Raw genomic sequence first — 22,250 nt, forward strand, 5'->3', positions numbered from 1 at the left:
TTTCTTTTCTTTTATTTGAATTCATATTAGTTCAGGAGATTTTCCCAATTGGGGAAGTGATAAACCTTAGTTTCTTCTTCCCTAAAATTTTCAACCTCATAATGAAAAATGAAAAAATCTAGTTCTTGTTGCTATTTGCATTTGTGTTTAAAAAGAATTAGCTTAATTTCAATTTCCTTCATTTCACGATTTCTTTCTTTCGTTGCAAATGGTAGTTAGTGCACTAGAGTGAAATAGGAATAAAATCTAGTTTAATGTTTTTGTTCTTTGTAGTTTGTTGATTTACTTGTTATTGAAATACTTAAGAGAAATCACCATTCCAAATTGAAATCTAAGGTTCACATTAGGCACATTTTAATGTTAATGAACCTAGTGGCCTTTTTTGGCTACCATAATTTCACGGTTTCTCCCCAAAATAAGTGGCAACTCCACCTTCCTTTCTAGCCTTATCGTGTTTTGGCTTTTTCATTAGATTAAGGCGGGCCTTCACTCTAACCATCATGCTATAATGATTTTTCATAATGTTATTAGAACAATTATCAAAATATAATCGGAACCCCTTGATTGTATTTTTAAAGTTGAAAAAAAATTAATGTAAACATTGTGAGAAGCTCTTATGCATTGGAGATATCATGGTCATTCTTTTAATCAAGTCTATGTTTGGACTCATAAGGATACAATGTTAGGTAATGATACAATGTTAGGTAAGGGAGGTAATTAAGATCTACCAATTTTAATTTTAGTTGCTTGGTTTTTTTGAAAAGGTAAAAAAGAAGTCCGATGTTTAAAACTTGTATTTCTTATGGGCAACCACTTCAAAGTAAATGATATATTACCTTTGTTTTCAGAGAAGTTATTCTTAAATATACATTTAAAACTACATTATATATTAAAACAACTACATTATATAACACAGTTTTTTTTATTTTGTTTAAATGTCAAGTTACAAATTTCAAGTACTACACAACCTAAGATATTTTATTTCGTTTAAATGGCAGGGTTTTGGAAACTATCCCAAGACTTGAATTTGGCTTGAAACCTTTATATATATGTAATTCAAATGAAACAATAAAATCATGCCGAAAGATTTAACAAATTGATAAGAACAAATTGTAATCTTATCAATGAACAAAATCTAGAGTAACTTCTATCTATTTGAAATTGGAAAATAATGACTTATAATACTCTCTCTCCTTAAATATGGGGACTTGAATTTTATGGTTTTACATGAGACTGCATAACATGACTTGAATTTCAAGGTTTTAGATAATGCTTCATAGCATTAAACCAAATATTAAACTAAGATGTATGATATTGGAATTTGATTTTAATAATTTAATTTTGGATAGAATAAGTCAGTTCAAATATTCCTGGTATGCTCTCCGTTCAAAAATTCTATAATATAAATGGGTGATAGAATATAGCTCTATAAAATGAGGATGGTTATAGATTTGCATGCCTTTCATAACCAGTAGTGTATAACCATCGTTGTTTACGAAAGTAGTGTATAACCATTGTTGTTTACGAGAGTAGTGTATAACCAGTGTTGGTATGCTCTCAGGTCAAAGATTCTATAATATAAATGGGTGATAGAATATAGCTCTATAAAATGAGGATGGTTATAGATTTGCATGCCTTTCATAACCAGTAGTGTATAACCATTGTTGTTTACAAAAGTAGTGTATAACCAGTGTTGTATTGCAGAGTGATTAGTGGAGTCATTTCACTCATCTCAGACAAAACAACATATCCTGAAGCATGTTGCTGTCGTATATAGGAAAAACCAGGCTATAAGATAGTATCCTAATAACAATTCAAAACCTAAATTTACAACAGCATAGTTATAAAAAATAGAAGTTTTCAATGACACACATTCATCTCACTGCAACTGAAGCTTAACGGTTGCCTGTATACTCTTCAGCCAAGGATTATTAAGCAGACCCATCAAGGAAAATAATATAAAATATATCTGATGAGCATGTCAGGGGATGTCTATCTTTTCTGAAAGTTGAAGTGTTTGATGGCCAGAGCAAAGAACAAAGCAAAGACAACGGGGATACACACCATCACCGGTGCTACAATTCCTAAAAAGTCGTGTCTCATCCCGAAATAAGATTTTATGAATGTGCCCACCTTCACTTTCCCATCTGCTGTCTCCATCTCGGTTTCTACATCACCCAACTGTGAAGCAATCAGACCATAGAGTGTCCAAGAAACAGGAGTTGCCCAGTAGTACCATCTCCACCATACAGGCATTTTCTGTTTTCAAAACTCAACCAGAGAATTTACCTTGTTAGGATCACTCAATAGGGGGATTGCCAACTGCAGTCAACATTGCAATTCAAATCATTGCCGGAAGAAAAAATTGATGAAGGGATCAAGAGTTGAAAATATGGCCTTACAGGTCGAGGAATAATGAAACCACAGAAGAGATTCCATGCAGAATAAAAAGCTGATGAAACGATTGCAGCAATATGGTAACTTGGAGTCAAGGCTACTGTCATCATTCCATAATATGTATAGTATAGAAAAGTGAAGAACATAACGAAGAGGAACCATAAGAACTTGGGAGCTGTCCACTCGAAAGAAATCATAGAATAGACCAAGATGGCATAGACTACGGACTGTATCAAAACATAGGGCACCTCAATTGCCACCTGTACAGATAACAAGGATGGTCATTCGATGAAATTGATCTTCATAACAAAACTATAATTGACTAGCTGTTCACATTTAGATTACCTGTCCAAGGGCATAAGGAAGTGCTGAATACATTCCAGCAGCTTTTTCTCTGTAAAAGACAGTTCGTTCAACCTCGACAACTGGCTGGACACTCGATGAATTGCTAACACCCAGAAAAAGTACAGCACAGTACATCGATCCCATAATATTCATTAGATCTTGTTGTTTTCCTCTGTAAAAGGACACTGAAGAATACTTAGACAACATTGAGCAGTTGAAGCAAAAGATGTTAAGAGAAACACAATTTACTCTGCTTACAGAGAACAACAAAATAGTTTTCAAGGGAACAAATAAAGACTACAAGTTCACTTGGAAGACATACGTCAGACTGATTTCTCAATATGCTAAGTGACTCTGTTGACTCAAATATGTAATAGACAATAAACTAATCAATGATAGAGAAAACAAAATGTCAAATTGAGGCCGGACCAGTTTTGCAAATAAGTCTATTATGCCTGTCAAGAGAGTGTCCAACCTCTTTGTTCCAAGGTCCCAAAAGATGGTTCCAAACAGTAGGGCAACCACTGTAGTGAAGAAAAACCGCACAACATTATAGTGTGGATTCCTCCAATATGACCAATGTTGCTTCCAAAGGCATGCCAGGCACTGAACTTTGAAGGACTGTGCATACTGTGTTGGAAAATTCAAATCCTGCAAGCCGGGAGCAGGGGTGCTTAGCTCTTTAATAAGAGCTTGATTCCATCTGAAAGCAGAACAACACATCAGTCAAAAAAGGCTTTTAAAAAATTGCAGTCGATTCTTCGGGGCGATAAGTGACAAAAAAATAGCAAAATCAGATATATGAAAAAGCTCTTTCTCAAACAAGTTCCTACAATTACGTCTAGACATACTCATAAAGTGCTGATTTTCTGTAGATTTCAACGAAGTCCACACCAAGCCTTTCCTCAACAGCTATGGAACTCACTTCTAGTGCCCATGTCGCTGGATTGTATCCTTCTATAATCTGCGGTACTTCTGGAACGGCCTAACCAACCAAACAAGAATCAGACAAGATCACTATTTTCTACCACGGATTGATAATGGTAAGCACAATCATTTACTAAATAGCTTATAAAATACAATAAAAAAAATCACCCTTACCTCAAAATACTCGATGAGTTTATGAGAAAAATTATAAAATACAATAAAAAAATCACCCTTACCTCAAAATACTCAATGAGTTTATGAGAATGACGACCCAAAGGACCTGCGTAGATGATTTGGCCACCCCTTTTCAGGAGCAAGAGCTGCAGTTCAAGAAACCAATAAAACTGAAGATTTAGCAATTATTGGTTCTGTGGAACCCTGCTTTATTCTAGCCCTTTGCACCCCTTTCCTTTTGTTAAGCCAAGCAAAGAAACATAAAATGCCGTTTGTTTCACATTGCATAGATTGATCATGAAAGTTTTTGAATTGACCTCATCAAAAGCTTCAAAGATATCAATGCTGGGTTGGTGGATGGTACAAACAACTGTTCGACCTGTATTGACTGTGTTGCGAACAGTACGCATAACTATTGCTGCAGCACGGGCATCTAGTCCGGAAGTTGGCTCATCCATGAAGATTATAGAAGGATTGGCAACTAGTTCTACTGCTATGGTAAGTCTCTTCCTTTGCTCTGTAGAAAGACCTGTCACTCCAGGCAGCCCTACAAGAGCATCTCTCAAAGGAGTGAGCTCCACAAGCTCCATGACTTCTGCAACAAAAATCTGCAGTTTATTGTAACAACAAAAATCTGTGAGCACAAGCTGTTTGCATGATCTCATTAACAAGGAAATATTTCACTCGAGTTCTGCATGCAAAGGGGAAATCTAGACCAACCATTCTAGTTTTCTCATCAACCTCGCAAGGAAGACGGAGCCATGCAGAATACGTGAGTGATTCAAAGACTGTGACATTTGGAGAGTGGATGTCATTTTGTTCACAGTATCCTGAAATGCGAGCAAATGTTTCTTGCTTCTTGGGGAATCCAGAGATGTTTATATTCCCTTCTATATAGCCCCCTGTTTTTCTTCCAGCCAAGACATCCATTAGTGTAGTTTTTCCAGCACCGCTAACTCCCATCAAGGCTGTAAGTACCCCTGGTCTAAAGGATCCACTTACATTGGAAAGGAGTTGCAACCTGTCTTGAGCCAAGCCTTCTCTTTTCATCTCCTGTAACAAAACTAAACATCTTTTGTAGCCCCATTGAAGAGAACCTGGGTATGTCAAACTACTGGCAGATTACAAATTCAATTGAATGGTTTGTAGATACACATACCGGTGGCATGTCAACATAATAGTTTATGTTCTCAAAAGCCATCGATAATGGCTGGAAAGGAAGGATCATTCCTTTCTTGTGTTGTGCCGAGACTTGAGTGACACTGGCTTCTCCATCATGTGTAGAATTGTCTTCAGAGGTTAGACTATCTTTCCTCTCTGACAAGTAAACATGACTGACAAAGTTATTAAATCTATGAATGACCGACAAAGTTATTAAATCTATGAATGAATAGTGCATATTTTTTCTTATACTTTCAAAGCTTTGGATGTGACCAGGTTACAGAATTTTATAGGTTGCAAAATTTGTAGTGCAATTGTTTCATCCTTTCTTTCAAGCAAGCAAAAACAGTGCTTTCGAGTCTCAATCAAGAACAGCAAAGAGGCTTTCTAACATCTCTAACAATTGTCTGAGACAAGCTGTTAACAGAGAAGTTTTAGATTTAGTTCATTCAAGTTTCTCATTTAATTCTCTATCGAAGATTTTAATCAGTTACAATTAGCACTGTCTCCATTTACATTGTACTTTAATCTGTGAGCAGTAGATTAAATATTCACAACTACTAAAGTATTTCTGGAGAGCTCAACTTACCACTGGAGTTTCTTTGTGATGTCAGTTGAACAGAACGATGTTTCTTTGATTGGCTGCTTTCTCCAGTTCTGTTTGCTTGCTTCTCTTCAATAACCTCTTCAGATATAACAGCCTGTGATTGCCCTAAAGCTGTAATTGGAGGAGGTTTTATTAGATCTCACTCTTAGGATAATTTGAGGTGAGAGAAACAGTAGCGCAAACTAAACCTTATAATGGAATGCCAGACTTACGGTTGAGGCACGCTAAAGCAACAGTGTACAGAATGTTGAAAAGTACACAGAACCCGATCAATGCTCCAACGCCAATCCAATAAAATTTAGCTTCGGCAAATAATCCACGAGATTCTAGTACAGCACGTCCAACTGTTTTATTGGAGCTGTTACTGACAGGCTGCACAAAGATTAATTATTTAGATGAAAGATAATATTCAATATTTCTTTCCTAGAATATGATGATGACAGAACGCTCAATCAGGACATGATAACTCCTACTTTGTCCCATCTGGAAGCCAGAAATTCATTCACTGCTATGGCGTTCTGGCCATAGGACATCGGTGAGCACCAGTATGCCCAAATCCACCAGCTAGGTATGCTCTCTGTTCCAGAAACATGAATAAAGTCAAGCATTTCTTGTAGACCGAGTTCTTCTAGTCAAAAAGCTCAAAATTTCTAAGATTTTTTCTTTGGAGTGAATAATTATTTTTGCATATACCATACTGTCAAATACCTCTTGATACCACAAATCCTCCAAGAACAAACACAATGAGCAATGCAAATGATCCAAAAGTTTGTGAGACAATCATGTTCCGCCCCAATGAGGCTATGAATTTAAAAAGTGCCAACGACATCTGATGCATCACAAAGAGGAGGAAGAATTGCTTAAAGAACCTGCCACAATCAACGCAATCTCCTGAGTTACTTATTGCATATTTTAGTGTTCTGACAATTGAAAGAATCTTGACATGCCTGCTTTAATTTTCTTTTTTCAGAGGGCTAATTTGGCCGAGGAGGATGCTTCATTTCGTTTCCACTCATTCATCAATAAACGAGAAACCAAGAAAATATATAGGTATTATTTCACATTAAAGTGATTTGAAATGCTGTTTTAATTTCAGGTTCCTTAAGAAGATTCAATGTCCATAATTATATCTTTTCATTTGGTTGTATTCATCTCTCCTGCAGTCCCATATTTTTCTTCAATTGGGAGATTGAGGAAAAGATAATAGACTGTAAAATAGATTTCAAATTTCTATTCATGTTCAGCAGCTTGCCAACAGTGGACAGCAACTTCAAAGAATGAAACAATTTGTATGGTACAAAATGCAGCTATACTAAAAAAAATGATGCAGTAGCATCAACCCTAGGCAATTCATTTTTGTCTAGACTCTAAGGGGGTCATGAAATTCTCCAAAGGGGAAGAAATTCCCTAAATTGTAATTTGTATAAAACTGGGATTTTGTGTCTAGACCTTAAAAGAATCTGGTTTGTTAGTGTGTTTTGGTGAGCTGGTACTATGGGGAAAAAATTCCCTAAATTGTAATTTGTATAAAACTGGGATTTTGTGTCTAGACCTTAAAAGAATCTAGTTTGTTAGTTTGTTTTGGTGAGCTGGTATTATGGCCAAGTGGGCCTTTGTAGAGATCTCAAAGCAATTGAGTGTGAAGAGGAGAAAGTTCACTATTGTGAACCAGAACAAGGAGCATTCCTTGGTGAAGATGATGAGAGGAGACTAATAGAAAGTCTCATGGACCCTGAGGAAAGTTCAAATCAGTGTGGAGATCTGAGATCAGAGATCTCAAATGAGGCTAGAGAGCCTTGTCCTTTTAAATTTGACAAGTTGTATATGGAGGTGGGTTACAAGCATGATGAAGGTAGAAAGTCATTTGTAGTTGTCACAGTGATAAAGGGGCATGAAGGAATTCTTTCTCAAAGCATTGGAGGAGGAAAAAATTTAAAATTTATGTTGCCAAGAAACGTGGGTTCGGGGATGGGGACGTGGACGGGTGTGGGAATGGGTGAGTCACTTTTTGAAACAAGTTACGTGGGTTCGTCGGGGTATATTATAACTCATATGTTATATATTATATAAATTATAATATATATGAATTTTGAAATCTTCCAACTTACGATAAGAAAAATAAATCATTTAAAGACTTTAACATGATCATTCACTTTGAAATTTCAAATTTAATATCAAGTGGAAATTGCAATTTACATATTAATGTAAATCATGATAAACTATATAGCCCTCATGCAAACTTTATCACCAAGCTATAGAGTGCAACTTCAAGCTCTACATTGTTATCTAGAGACTATAATAGTAGATAGAGCTTACCGCTCTGATACCAATATAGCACAAATTACATATCACCTTATGTTAAATAATACATTTGGAATGAGAGGAAATAAAAAGTATTGTTAAAATTAATAAATGATACGATGATACATTCCAGTCAAATAGGTTGTTATTTATAGGGAAAGGGGGTTGGGATAATTTGTTGAACAACCATAAAACATTATATTATTATTAATAAATCCAAATTGTCAGAGTCAACACCAGACACGCAGACAATCACCAATGCATTTCTACCTTTGTATTTCTAGTCAACAAGTTCATCACCATCTTGCAATTTAACTTTAGTTCCTTCAACTATGACGATGGAATTTCCAGATGGCATAATTCTCTCCATCAAATTAGTGTACTTTCGACAAAGGAACAGTAAGAAAACGGAGACGTGCGCACACAAGTATTTTTTTATTTCACTGCAATCACACAATTACACCAAGCATATATAGTATTTGTGAGATCCAACAATTTCTAATTTGAGAGATTGTTGTTGAGAAAATATCTCAACTGTCCAATCTGCTCAACAAACTAATCTTACCTATTTTCTTAAAATAAGCGTTATTTCCAAGTTCCCCCCTTAACGCTTACATTATTACATAAGTCATAAATTACATATAAATCATATCAAGTCTAATATGGTCTTCATAAGCAATTATGTTCATTTTGAGATCTTGCAGACACTGCTCTTTTTCACCACCACACGAGCTACCACTTGATCTTCATTTGAAGCATTCCCGCCTCTGACCATTGTTGAGAAACTTTGTAGAATTGACATTTCTTAACTACCCCGAAGAATAGCTGAGATATTGAATATCTCTATGGACAAGTTTCCATCCTAGTAGTATGCACCAAAATACACACTTCCAGTTATATAGGTAACCTATCTAAATACAGAGCTTATCCAATAGTCAATTATGCAACTGACCTTTCTTCACATACACACATTAATAAATATTATAACTGATAGTTGTTTAGAAAAGCATGAGAGGCTCTGTATTAAATTCATTATCGCTGTCACAATCTGAGAAGTCCTGAAGGTTGGCCTCATGCAAGTCTTCAATAGTAGCTATGTTGGCCGATTCCTTTAATTTTCCATTTAAAAGATCTCTAGCACGACTTTTGCAATTGAACGTTGTGTGTCCATGTCTTCGGCAGTAAAAACATTCCACTGAGTTCCTGTTTTTATTGACTCTGCCCTTTGAGAATAGTGCCATCTCATCATGTGAGTTGTCCTTTGTGTTACCTAATTTCATCCTCTTCTCTTATGCTAAGAGTGTTGCAATCATTTCATCTAATGATCGAGAGGAAAACTGACTTAAGGTGAAAATAGCATTATCATAATTTGATGGTAAGCTATTTAACAAAATAGCCTTAGCATCTTCTTCTTCTACTTTTACCTCAATTTCCTCCAGCTGCCTTATGAGTGATTTTAGATCATTTATGTGTGTAGACAATGATACCCCATTATGCATTTTGAGTTTGAATAACTATAATTTCAAAGAGAATTTTGCATTCATGGCCTTTTCCCCAAATATCTTGCTTAAGTGTTCCCATATTTGTGAAGAGGACTTTCCTAAGTCTATAAGGTGAAGTTGTGAATCTGACAAAGATAATCCTATAATAGACTTAGCTCTTTCTTCCCTTTTCTTCCATTCAACTAATTTTTTTGGATCTTGAGGTGTTGGTTCTAATCTTTTTACTAAGCTCCACAAGTTTTTATGCATCAAATTCATTTGGACTTTCACCTTCCACGTAAAGAAATTTGACCCATTGAATTTTTCAACAACTATTTGCTCCATATTTAAAATAAAGTTACCTCATGCACCGACTTTGCGGCTCATGGCTTTGGTGAACCCACCTACTCCGTAGAGGATGTTGTTGTTGCAGTCATGAATCAAACACAAACTTTCTCTCACATTTTCCTGGGCTCTTCGGAATGGAGTTAACCCAGAGCTACCAACTCTAATACCAAGTAAGAAAACAGAGATGTGCGCACACACAAGTATTTTTTTATTTCACTGCAAGCACACAATTACACCAAGCATATATAGTATTTGTGACATCCAACAATTTCTAATTTGAGAAATTGTTGTTGAGAAAATATCACACCACATCATCCATCTGATCCACAAATCAAGCTCCAACTCAAATCCTAATAACTACAAAATGATCATGGTGGGCCACACGTTCTCGAAGTTGTATGCTACTATTCTACATAGGAAGCTCTCCAGTGACCTTGAGCAGAGACAACTCAGAGCTAGGGGATAGGAAGGTTTTCGACCAGCTCATCAGACCATTGACCACATCTTCACCCTTTGCGCTGTGATTGAGGAGGCATGACATCGCTCTTTGAAAGTCTATTGTTGTTTCGTAGATTTTCGGAAAGCTTTTGACTCTATTCCGAGGGAAGCCTTACTCCAGAGACTTAGAGATATTGGCATCTCGGCGACCCTATTGACAACTATTACGCGCCTATATGAGTTTGTCCTTGGTCGTCTTTGCATGGTTCCTGGGATGTCTGATTTCATCCAAAACACTATTGGGGTTAATCAGGGTTGTCCATTGTCTTCTACTCTGTTTGGGATCGATATTGATGAGTTAGAGGCTTTTCTACACGACCATATCCAGGACATTGATGGTTGACTTCTTCACGAGGTCATGATATCTATTCTACTCTTTGTTGATGACGTGGTCCTCCTCTCCTCATCCCTAGAAGGATTGCAGAGGCACTTGGATGCCTTAGATTTGTTTTGCGATCTTCGACACTTGATGGTCAACCTGGGTAAAACCAAGGTTATGATCTTCAATGGGGTGAAGAAAACTTCGGACCTTCACTTCCTATTTAGAGGGGAGGAGGTTGAGATCACCAACACGTATACGTACTTGGGGGTGAAATTCCCAGGTCCCCGCTTCAGTTTGCGACCAGCTCTTCAACCTCGGATCAACAAAGGATATGGATCCTTACCCCTTCTCGAGAGACAGTGCTCTTGACATCACTTCCAGGACGTCTCATCCAAGATGAGCCTCATGGACACCTTGATTTGTCCCACTGTTTTATATGGCTCAGAGATTTGGGGACCGTCTTTACTTGAGTCGAATTGCACTTCAGTTGAGAGAGTCTAGACTCTTCTTCTCCGCCGCATCATTAGATGCAAACAGACAATACCTTAGCACATTATCCTTGCAGATTTTGGAGCTCAACCCTTTCGGCTTGAGATAGTCTTCAGTTTGGTCTCATTCTTGCATCATGTTCGAGGATTTGCAGACTCGATAAAGAGTAGGGACCATTACCCTTACTTGGCATATTGCTCTTCTGAGAATATTGCTCGTTCTACTCCCTCGAGCCGGGCTAGATGTTGGTTTACAGGAGTTTCATATCTCTTAGAGTCAATGGGCATTCAGTTGGATCATCTCCCTCCTTTCCGATATTCCTTGGATGCTCCTGGTCACCTTCTACCTACTAGACAAGAGTTGAACAAGATCATCAGGGAGGACATCTACAGGCAGTTCGTCCAGGTCACCTGGGTCAATCCTCCGGGAGGGTTGCACCCAAAGATGGCCTTCTACGCTGAGCACTTCTTGGAGTTGAGAGACAGGCTCATTATTCGACCCCAATATACGTTTCACCACTGGATGCATGCTCTTCGCATTCCTCTAGGCCAGTTCAAAGTAGGTTCTCATAGACTTCGGGTAGAGACAAACCACCAAATTGATAGGCCAAACAAAATTTGTCAAGTATGTCATTTACAGGAAGTAGAGATCGAGGTGCACTTCATTTTTGGATGCCCTATCTACTACGAGATCAGAGGAAGGTTCCATTGCTTGTTCAGAGACTCTCAGACCCTCACAGACTTTTTCAGGTATCCCGATTAGAGATGTTTGGCCCTATATATGCAGGAGGCTCTTAGGTTCTGAGCGCATATTCTTCAGCCTCCCATCAGACCAGACCCCACACAGAGGATCACGACATTTTTCAAGGTACTACCTTCAGACAGGGGCACAAAGAGAACGATTGATACCATTTCATATCCAAACTCTAGACCAGTGAGGATCTGTGGGACCTCACCCCGCCACACGAGACCCCAACAGCTAAACCGTCTCAGATCCATCCCTAGGAGATGGACTAGGTCCTCCAGACCTCAGTAGTGCACAAACTCCCCTAGACAACGAGTTAGTGGACAGTCCGTACCTCCCACTGACCCTTCATCAGGCCAGCAAACTTTGTGGAATTTTTTTCAGCGCTCTTAAGTCAGTATCGGATGTTAGGAGAGATGGGTTTGATCCTCTTCATCAGGGCATTCCATACATTGTATCTTTTATGTTCCTGCATTGTACCTTTGATATTCATGCATTTTATTTTTTATAGGAGACCGTTTGACCTACTTTGTGGTCATTAGTTGGACATAAATACAATTATCTTATCTTATTATCTTATCAACTGTCCAATATGCTCAATAAACCAATCTTACCTATTTTCCTAAAATAAGCGTTATTTCCAAGTTGAACTATATATGATTACATGCTTTACAACAAAACTCCAACACGATAACTGGTATCAGTGAACACCACACTCTTGGTCATCGGTCGTGGAACAATTACTGATTCACCAAACGTTGCACTGCCCCTATGCGAAAATGCCAAATGCAAACAGTTAAAAATGGAGAAATGCAATAGGTTCTGGTTAAATGTTAAAACACAGGTTTTTGTTTAATAAAAAAACAAATTTTTATTCCCTGCTTCACTAAACGAACCCACCACGCACCCAACATCGAGGTTCACCGCACCCATTGCAAAGAACAAACCCATCCGGCAATTATGGAGTACCAAGTTCTTATGAGAAGAACCCTGGTTCATATGGGTTCTTTTGAGACGTCCCCATTCCAGCACTCCAGCACCCGGTTCATGGAGACAAGAACCCAAGACAGGTTTGCGAGCCCCACTCCCGGGTTCGCAAACCCCTGCTACATAGTTTAAATTTTTAAAAATTTTCATACTAAAAGATGAAGCAACATTGTCTCATAAAGGAAAATGGAAGAAGATCCATACACACCAAGAGGAATTGGTGACGAAGGCAGCAAAAGAGGCTAGATGGCCTCATGTTTTTAAAACTGATAAATCATGTGTTTGCAGGTCAAGAGCATAGACAGATTGTCCAAAAGGAAGAAGAAGGTGCAGGAATTGCTTCTCAGAAGCAAAGGCAAGTAGAAATATGTTTCAACCCTGCAAGCAACCAATAAAGATAGTCATGGCAACAAATAGAACAATGTTAACTTGTGAAAGTAGCCAAATGTAAGATGAAGGACAGCCATTGAAATTTGTTATAAAAGAAAGTGCATATCAGGAGGGCAACCTCATAAAGGAGAGGGGACAAAATTCCACTGCGATGCCGTTACAATATGAAAAGGAATTGAAATTTAGGAAGGACTGTTCGGACAACCCATGGTTTGAAGGAACTTGCACCACGAATGAAGGCAAGGAGCATCATGGAGAGGCCAAGATGACTAAACCATCTGACTTTTGATAAATTACATGATGTAATGACTGCAGGGATAGCAAGAAAAGGACAACCAATGTTGTTAGAAGGAGGAGAAAAGGACAACCAATGTTGTTAGAAGGAGGAGAAAGGGAGAAGCATGAGACAAGTTTGTCTCATGAAGATGAAATTTTGTTTCATTGTCAGCCCAGGCATATGGAGTAGAAACCTGTTCTGGAAAATAACCAACATCCTACACATAACAAATCTGCATATTTTGTTGAAGGCAGCAATGAAGGAGAACCAACAATTAAAGAACAAAGAAATTGCTGCAATAGATCCATTTATTGTGCAAGAGATGGGAATCTACTTTCCATAGAGAAGCCATGTGAAAGGTTATCGAATTTTTGTAATTAAGAATGGGAACTATATGAGGAGGTGGAAAATGAAGCCATCGAATTTTTGAAGACACTGTTGAGAATGAGTGGCACCAACAGTTTGGACCAGCGAGACAACGAGCTGACCACTGAAATTGAGAAGTGGTGGAAGTTGAAGGTACCTAGGAAATGGTACAGCGAGAAGGAAGAGACAATCAGCTACAGAACTTGGTTGACTGTTGGAGAACGCATTAAAGCAAGTGGAAGGCAGCAACAAAGCAAAACATGAGATCCTGGAAGGACAAGGACAGTTGTAGAACAATAGAGCAAGCACGCCACTGAGCAACAGGAGCACAAAGTCTAGGATCTAGGAGGACTGCAACAAATTTGAAGACATATGCCTAGGAGATCATATAATTTTCCACCTGGGGAGTTTGATGCAAGAGCATTAACCCTAGGCAACCCATTTTTGTCTAAACCCCAAGAGGGTCACGAAATTCTCCAAAGGAGAAGGAATTCCCTAAATTGTAATTTGTATAAAATTAAGACTTTGTGTCTGGACATTAAAAGAATGTGGGTTATTAGTTTGTTTTGGTGTGCTGGTATTATGGCCAAGTAGGCCTTTGTAGAGATCACAAGTGTGCAGCTGAGTTGTAGATAATTTTAGGTTGTTGGGACAAATGTCTAAATTGTCTTTGTTCTGGTAGGATATTTCCTAGAGCATCAAAGAAATGTGTACAATCAGAGCTGGAAAAAAAAACCAACTGTGGAGACCTTGACACGAATCCCAGAAAACACACCATGGACAGATAAGGCTCTCAGGCCTGTAAATTGTCGCTAGATTATGTAATTACTGGGAATACTGGAAATACAAATTTTAGTTGCTGCTTGTATCAATTAACTGTTTGCTTCCTGTGTTATATTGAGGTATCGAATAGGAAGCGACGCATTAAACCCGTATCACGTAACCTATGAAATGTCATGCTATTTATATGATTGTGTGCAATGCGAATTACACAATTCACTCTTGGTTTATGGTTAGTTTTGTATTGTATTTTTACCTTTGGACGACGACATTGGTCAAACCTCGCATTATATAAAACTGTGTAAAAGGCACCAGTAGCACAAGAACCACGAAGAGTCGGTAAGTGAGCAAGAATATGGATGGTGGCGTAGCCCATGGAGATTGGAAAGACCCACAAGTTTAACAACCGCAATGGGATTCATATGCCAATTCTGCAGCAGAAACGTGGATCCAAGTCTGCGCGAGGAATGATATTTGATTGGTGTAAGGTTCCAACAGAGGGAACCTCGATTGCCTCCTCGCCTGCCCTCCCCTCTTGGTTGCCAACGTAAGGGGCAAACTCCCCTCCGCCCTCCCCACAACAAAATCAGACTATCGATTAAATTGAGGGTAGTTTTCCAGTGCAGACCTCCCTTTTCGCTGACGTCAGAGGGGGAGCCCCCGTACTCCATATCAGTGGTTGATTTATCGGCCTAATCAGGGTCGTTGGATAGGGATCCCACGTTGGCAAGGTGCGCTTAGTTACCAGAGAGTGGCCCAACCATGGTCCAAAGTGCTTACGAGGGCTAAGTTTTGATCGCAATCGTAATTTTGGGGACCCTCCTCGCAACGAAAGGGCCTAGTCCTCAGCACAGTCGCCTCAAGGGTGGTTCGGTGGTTCGTGCAAGAGCTAAGAGACTTCAGGGCTAGGTCCCAGTTGTTTAGAAATTTGGGGGTCGTCCTCGATCATATAACAGAGCTGAGCATTGTGACAGCGAGAGGCTCGGCCATAAGTGGGAATTTTAGATCACTAGTTGCGCATTTTGTTTAGCTTCATCAAGTATTCACCAAGAAGGGTTAAGCTTGAGAATCTCTAGAATTAGCTGCATCGAGTGATCGCTAGCAAGATCAAGGTAGTAACACTGAGTGTGCCATTCGGGGTTTTGATTTGGGAGCACAATTGTGCGTTGGTCACGAATCTTCAATATTGACTCCTGTGAGTTAGTGAGTTGGGAGCACAATTGCGCATTGGTAACGAATCTTGAATATTGACTCCTGTGGGTTAGAGCAGAAACAAGGTAAAAGTTAAACAAGGTCTGGCATAGCCAAGCCATATCAAAGATGCTGTAGACTAGCCAGATAGGCTGCATTAAAAAAGTAGAGTCTAATTGTTCTATGTTTTGGTTTTTCCCATCACCACAATCTCATGGATACAATTTTTGGTGAGATTGTGATTTTTAGTTGTTTTAAATGTATTTTTAGATGCATAAATGAATTCAGTACCCTTAAAAATCCTTGTAAATCCTTGTAGCACTTTGGATTATGCAAACTACACTTACACCGCTCAAATTTGTAATTCCAACAAATCTACAAATCGTTTCCAAATTTCAGACAAAATTGATCAGAAATATTCCCAAAGACGACAAGCACTTCTAGAAATTGACTTTTTTGCAGTTCTCTGCTGAGCATCTTTTGCATAACGCAGGAGTTGAAGATAGCCTACATGTAACCACATAATATTTTCTTTCATAATCTTATAGATCTACAAAACTGGACCGTCTGTGTGTGTACTGATCATAAATATATCAATCAGACTTCTCATTCTCCCCAGTCATGTCCACCGAATACTCAAAAGGTTGATGAAATCAATAAGATTTCTTATGCTTCTATCGATGTTCAATGAAAAAAGGATACATAAATTCATTTAGGCACAGAAGCTATAAGAATTACCTCTCAGCTGCTGGTGCAAAACCGATAACATAGTATGTAACACAAACCCAAATGCCTGCTTCTAGCAAAGAGAGTGGAATTCTCACTATCCATGTTGGTAAAGCATAAGCCCAACATGGATAGAACAGAAGGTCTCTTTGCTTGTAGAAAACTGGAAGACGGCTAACTGTCATGGATAATTCTGGGAAACCATTGAACATTATATGAACTAGTCCAAAGAAAAGAGCTCCCATGTACAGGTTTCCATCATTAACAGTTCGGTGATGCATTTCCGTGCGTAAAAACATGGTCATTGTGACTGCCCCTACAACTAAAATCTGCATATCTGTTTGTCAGCATTCATACTTCTTATCTCCGTTAAGTGAATAAAAAAATGGCATGCCTTCTCATAATTTGTATTCCAACTTACCTGTGCTGTTTTGAATATATATACAAAAGAGTTTCTCTTCATAAGCAGCCATTCTCTGGAAAGGCAGGCTCTGAATATGTTCGTTTTACTGACACCATACTTAGAAGATGAAAGAGCAGCGGGATGGTTTTTTTTCCTATCATATGGATGTGATAACTCTTCTGAAAGGTTCTTGCCAACATGAAATGAATGAAAAGCCTCCGCAAATTCTTTGACAGGTATGTAACGGTAGGGTTGGCTTTCAACTGCCCAATACTGTTCTTGATCCTTTCTCGAGGTCACCTGTAAAATTTAAGTAGCTCCAGCGTAAATGCAATTAAGAAGTGAAATCTAACGAGGGGTATTTGCAACACAAATTTAATCAATCCATTTAATCACTAATGTTGTAAATAGATAGAAAGGAACCCTGGTAAGTCGTAGCTCACAAAGCTATCAAGCTCCACAGAAATCATATCCGTGAAAATGCTGTAAATCTTTCTGTTTTGTTTTGAGATATAGATGATAGTTTGTAACTACCACTCTCAATCCACAGGACAAAACATAATTGTATCAGAAATTATACTTACTTCCTGTAAGAAATCAGCAACCCCTTTTCTTTCTGGGCACTTGAAGCCCATGGACTCGAAGAAATCAAGCACAGATTCTCGAGGTCCTTGATAAACCACCTCTCCTTCAGACATTAAGATGATGTCATCAAATAATTCATATGTTTCAGGGGCAGGCTGCAGAAGAGAGATCAACATTGTCCCATGCAAGAGATGGATAATTTGGCGAAAACACTTGATGATCTGGAAAGTCGTAGCACTGTCCAATCCGGTTGAAATTTCATCCATAAAAAGAGCTTTTGCACGACCGACCAACATTTCTCCTGCACAGATCTTATCAAACGATCAGACAATTGCTTTGGCACTACTATATTATGCAAATGCAAATTTTCAGTGGTGCCAAGGAACTCTTCTTGCTTAGCCCACCAGTGGTAACTCTCTTCTTCTGGCCTCCAGAGATTCCACGACGCATCTGATTTCCAACCATTGTGTCTGCACAAATGTCCAAGCCCAGAACCTGGAAGAAATCAAGGACACGGCAATCTATGTCAATAATCTATATGCCTAAAAAACCTGATACATTCTCATCCCATAAGCTTTTGAAGAATAACCTTTAACACATAGTCCGTGAAAAGGCTAGTCCGTTGTCCCTCAATTGAAGTTTCCTGTAGGCAATAAGAAAAATTGATTCTGCAATAAGTGAGAATTTTGAAATCACAGAACTTTTTGGGCAAAATAGCTAGTTTGAACGGGCGAGACAGGTCACTAGGGGCAAAGCATATCTTTCAGGATTTGAATATTGGTAAATAAACATCGAGTTTTACCATCAGACCAAAACCCCATCGATGACACAAGAATCGTCAAGAGTTAATTGAGGCATTGAATAGCACCACTCCTCTTTAGCAGAAATGCCTACCTTCATGAAGAGATCAACATCCGAATCCGGTTTGATGCCGGCCTCCTTTTCACGTCTTGAAAGTTCTTGCAACAGCTCTGGAAAGCAGTGCATAAACATGGGTTCAATATTCAATGGGAAAATGCTGTAACTTCGGGAAAAACTTAAGCACTCACCGTATCTTGTCCCAACACCTTGACAACGCGCTGAGAAATCCAATGTTTCCCTTACTGTCATTTCACCGAGGTGCAAGTCATGCTGGCTAATATAAGCAGATGTTCTTTGAGGCACAAATTCATTTAATGAGTGCCCATTGTAGGTTACAGCTCCAGTGACCTGTAAAAGGAAAAATATATAATTTTAAGAAGTAGAGTCACATATGAAAACTTGTTAAATGTTGATGTACTAAAATATAGACAGCGAAAAAATTGGGCACATTTGAGAGTAAAAAACAATGTCGAATTTCTTAAGCCATATGTTTGAAACTTGGATGGCATTTCTTACAATATTATTTTACTAGAATAGATCCTAAACTTACTGTGAGATCACGATCAGGCTTCCCAGCCAGAGTTGTTAGCAATGTAGTTTTTCCAGCACCAGGTGGACCAAGAAGAAGTGCCATTCTGAACGGTTCAATGACGTTTCATGAGAATGGAGATTGTCTCTGAAACGGCTGACCTATCTAGGAACAAAGGGCATATGAAAAACTTACCTAGAAGGCTTGATGATGCCACTGATATCATGGAGGATTGTTAGAGTCATCCTCTTTGACGGCAAGATCTTCATGTAGTTAAGAAATCCCTGCACAATAACACCATATTTTATGCGGTCAAATGTCAAGTTGTCAATTTCAATCTTACCTCATGTCAATAGGGTGTTTAATCTTAAACGGTTGCCATTAGAGAGTCCCGGATCTCTCTGCTCTTCTCTGAAGGCATAGAATTTGTTGTCCTGGCTCTCACTGATCTTCTTTGAAAGCATTATGTACACCTGCTTAGGCTTGAGCCTGCACTCTTTGCACGGTGACACTCTATCACAACCACTAAGTCAGGGTCCAACAGCAATGTAATCAGATGATACCCAAGTAATTTTTTACTTGGCCTTGACTGAACCTATTTCATGAAGGTATCAGAAAACAGAGGAATAGGAAGGGTGGAAAGGATTGGTTTTCCTTTTGTACTAACTATAAAAGATAAAGAAATAGATTCAACACTTGTTAGAAAACCGTACCACACTTTGATATCAAAACGATACCACACTTTGATATCAAAAGGAGCATGTAGCTCAGTGGGAGAGTACTCTGGCTTGCTGAGCGGAGGTTCTTGGTTTGATTTCCACCCTGTAGAGCTTCTACGAAAGGCAGGTGTTGGGAGTGACTTTTAATAGCGGAAAGGCTTCAACCAAAGTGTGGTTTGAAGAAGAGGATTGGAAATCAAACAGCTTTCCTCACACAGACAGGGTTCTACTCCTGCCAACCTTTGATTTTAGGCTTTTTACAAGGCAATTCCCCATCGCAACCACTAAACCACAACCACACTGTAGTATAGTCATATATGATATATCCAGCTAATAAGTATTCCATTCAACTAACCCAAAAGGCGATATATCCAGCAAGTATTCCATTCAACTAAACCAAAAGATGATTTTTTCTTCCAGACAAATTATACGGACTTGCATGAACTTATTTGTTGAAGCTGGCCGACAACAAAGGAAACTCAAGGTGGGATACCACTGGTGCGCGGTTGCAAGAACTTATTTCTTAAAGGTGGCAGAGAACAGAGGAACCTTAAGGGTGGAAACCGCTGGTTTTCTTTTTGTATATTAGTAAAGATAAATAACAGATTCAACACTTTGTTGGAAAAGCAATCCACACCCTAATATCAGAGGGGCATATAGATCAGTGGTAAAGAAATTGGTTCGCAGAAGGCAGGTTCTGGATTTGATTTCTAGCCCGTAAAATGTCCAACATGGTACTAGAGCCAGGTGTTTGACGTGGATTGTCAATAGCCAGAAGGCCTGAGCCAAAGTACGGCATGAAGTAGAGTACTGGAAATATGAATCCATGCCTGGATATCACACATGTCCTGGTTTTGATAGTCCTGGCTTTCATTTCTAACGTGTACAGTTGTAAACATGATATCAGAGTTGGGTACTAAGGTGTTTTTCTAGAAAAGGATAGCCAAGTGCTGGTGCTGAATGTCTGAGAAAAGACATCTATCGTGAAAGACGCATGTAGCTCAGTGGTAGTGCAATTTGGAAACAAATTGCGATGGAGTAGGTACTATTCCCCAGGTGGAATTGACGAGCAGGATTACCTTTACTACTCCAAGCTAAAATTAATTTAAAAGCAAGGACAAGAACAATGAATTCACAAATATATCGTCCGGTGCCTCACCTCGATTATGTTGACAGTAAAATTCAAAAGAGTAGGAAGGGCTCTGCCTCCGACGCGGGCATCTGCCTCAATGTTCAGGTGCTCAAACCGAACTTCTATAGTTGGCATCGCAATCCCAACTCTGTGCAACCAAAAAATTACCTCCATCATCACAATTCCATGACATTCATATTATTTCATCATTGCAAAAAGCTCAAACTCGACGCCAGATATTCTGCTTTACCTGTCAATCCTCTGTTTGAGCTTCGTCAAGAACCGCTCGTTGTCCACTTCGGCCACCTGCAGCACTCTCTCAATGAACCTCTTGCGAGTGTCATTGGAAAGCGTGGTGACATCCACATCGTGATATTTGAAACTCCCGGTCTCTGCAACTTCGCTTAGAACAGACTTCCTCAGCCGATCATAAGTTGGGAGCTTCTCAAGAGCAGCCCATTTGAGGGCCTCTTCATCGTCCTCTGCGTGGATGCTCCTTCTACTGAAAGACCCAGATAATGCAGTGTCTTCGCCACTCCATGCACTGCTCCCAGTTCGCCACAACCCCCCTGATTCCAAACGCACAGGCACGGCCATGACCTTGCAAGCCTCCAATCCCTTCAACAACTTCTGCAAGGAAACCTAAGAAAAGAGCATTGAATTCACTAGCATGGACAGATATTTGAACGTCCTCATCTAGCTAGAGGTGGACAGAATGAGACAAGCAAACAGATGCTTCATGCCTAACATTATCTGTGCAAAATGTATGTCATGCTTAGCTTAATCTGTGCAAAATCTGTGTCATGCTTAATTAATCTGTGCAAATTGTATGTTCCAGGGTTTTAGAACGACATCCACTAAGCTTGTACCTGGTAGTGTGCCCTTCCATCTTATCTATTAGATGGTGAGGAACATGGTATCTAATCAGTAAAAGAATAAGAATAATATGACAGATGGTGCATATCAATCATAGCTTTTCCATTCAAAATCAAAATGGAAAACAATGTGAATGATAAAAAGTTCACATCAAAAAGTCTTATACACCAATGATTGTTTTTCCAATCAAGATAACAATTCCAAAACATGTTTACCTCTGCATGTGAGGTCACTATCAGGCTTCCCAGCCAGAGTGGTTCCTCACGTAATCTGCCTTGATAAATTTGTGATTCATGAAAGCTAGTTCTGTGAAACTTTGCCACAAGTGACTTGCAGAGGCAAACATGTTAACGAAATTTCCATATATTTATATGTAATTTTTAAATTAAAACATCTGAATCACGATCGCACGATGAATCTGCTCGGCTGTAGAGGTTCGATGCATTCGAATATGTTTGGAAAGTGAGCAATTCGGTATCAGATCCGACCTGGAAAGGATGTCAACACAGTATAAAGGCACTATAAAGCCTTTGGTGCTGTCATGGTTCAGAAATGATTAAAACAACCACTCAAAAGGAATTTAACATCTAAAGTTGCGTGCTGTGTTAGAGCACTGAAAATTTGGAAAGATAAT

General features: G+C 38.9%; 1 protein-coding gene across 2 annotated transcripts; it reads right to left on the reverse strand.

Annotated features, from left to right (window-relative positions):
• Positions 1-1,610: 1,610 nt before the first annotated feature.
• LOC149261594 (pleiotropic drug resistance protein 1-like) lies at positions 1,611-21,592 on the reverse strand. Of its 2 annotated transcripts, XM_089422400.1 has the most exons (24): positions 20,991-21,589; positions 20,768-20,888; positions 19,085-19,173; positions 18,911-18,995; positions 18,549-18,708; positions 18,394-18,470; positions 18,089-18,142; positions 17,904-17,994; positions 17,499-17,800; positions 16,933-17,214; positions 16,524-16,840; positions 6,320-6,480; positions 6,085-6,188; positions 5,824-5,983; positions 5,594-5,722; positions 5,003-5,160; positions 4,564-4,896; positions 4,161-4,451; positions 3,906-3,989; positions 3,594-3,727; positions 3,218-3,445; positions 2,743-2,914; positions 2,403-2,657; positions 1,611-2,259 (listed from the first exon to the last, which is right to left on the reverse strand). In XM_089422400.1, the coding sequence occupies exons 1-24, from the start codon at positions 21,335-21,337 to the stop codon at positions 1,993-1,995; spliced, it is 4,401 nt and encodes a 1,466-aa protein (XP_089278526.1). In that variant the 5' UTR covers positions 21,338-21,589; the 3' UTR covers positions 1,611-1,992. The 2 variants fall into 2 exon arrangements, 1 of the variants encoding a protein (XP_089278526.1); XR_016258453.1 differs by lacking the exon at positions 1,611-2,259 and having other exon boundaries at positions 2,614-2,657; positions 3,172-3,445; positions 20,991-21,592.
• Positions 21,593-22,250: the final 658 nt, after the last annotated feature.

Source organism: Pinus tabuliformis, chromosome 6 (assembly GCF_031772625.1).
Source record: "Pinus tabuliformis cultivar Carrire ecotype Pingquan chromosome 6, CPIR1, whole genome shotgun sequence".
In the NCBI taxonomy this organism is placed as follows: domain Eukaryota; kingdom Viridiplantae; phylum Streptophyta; class Pinopsida; order Pinales; family Pinaceae; genus Pinus; species Pinus tabuliformis.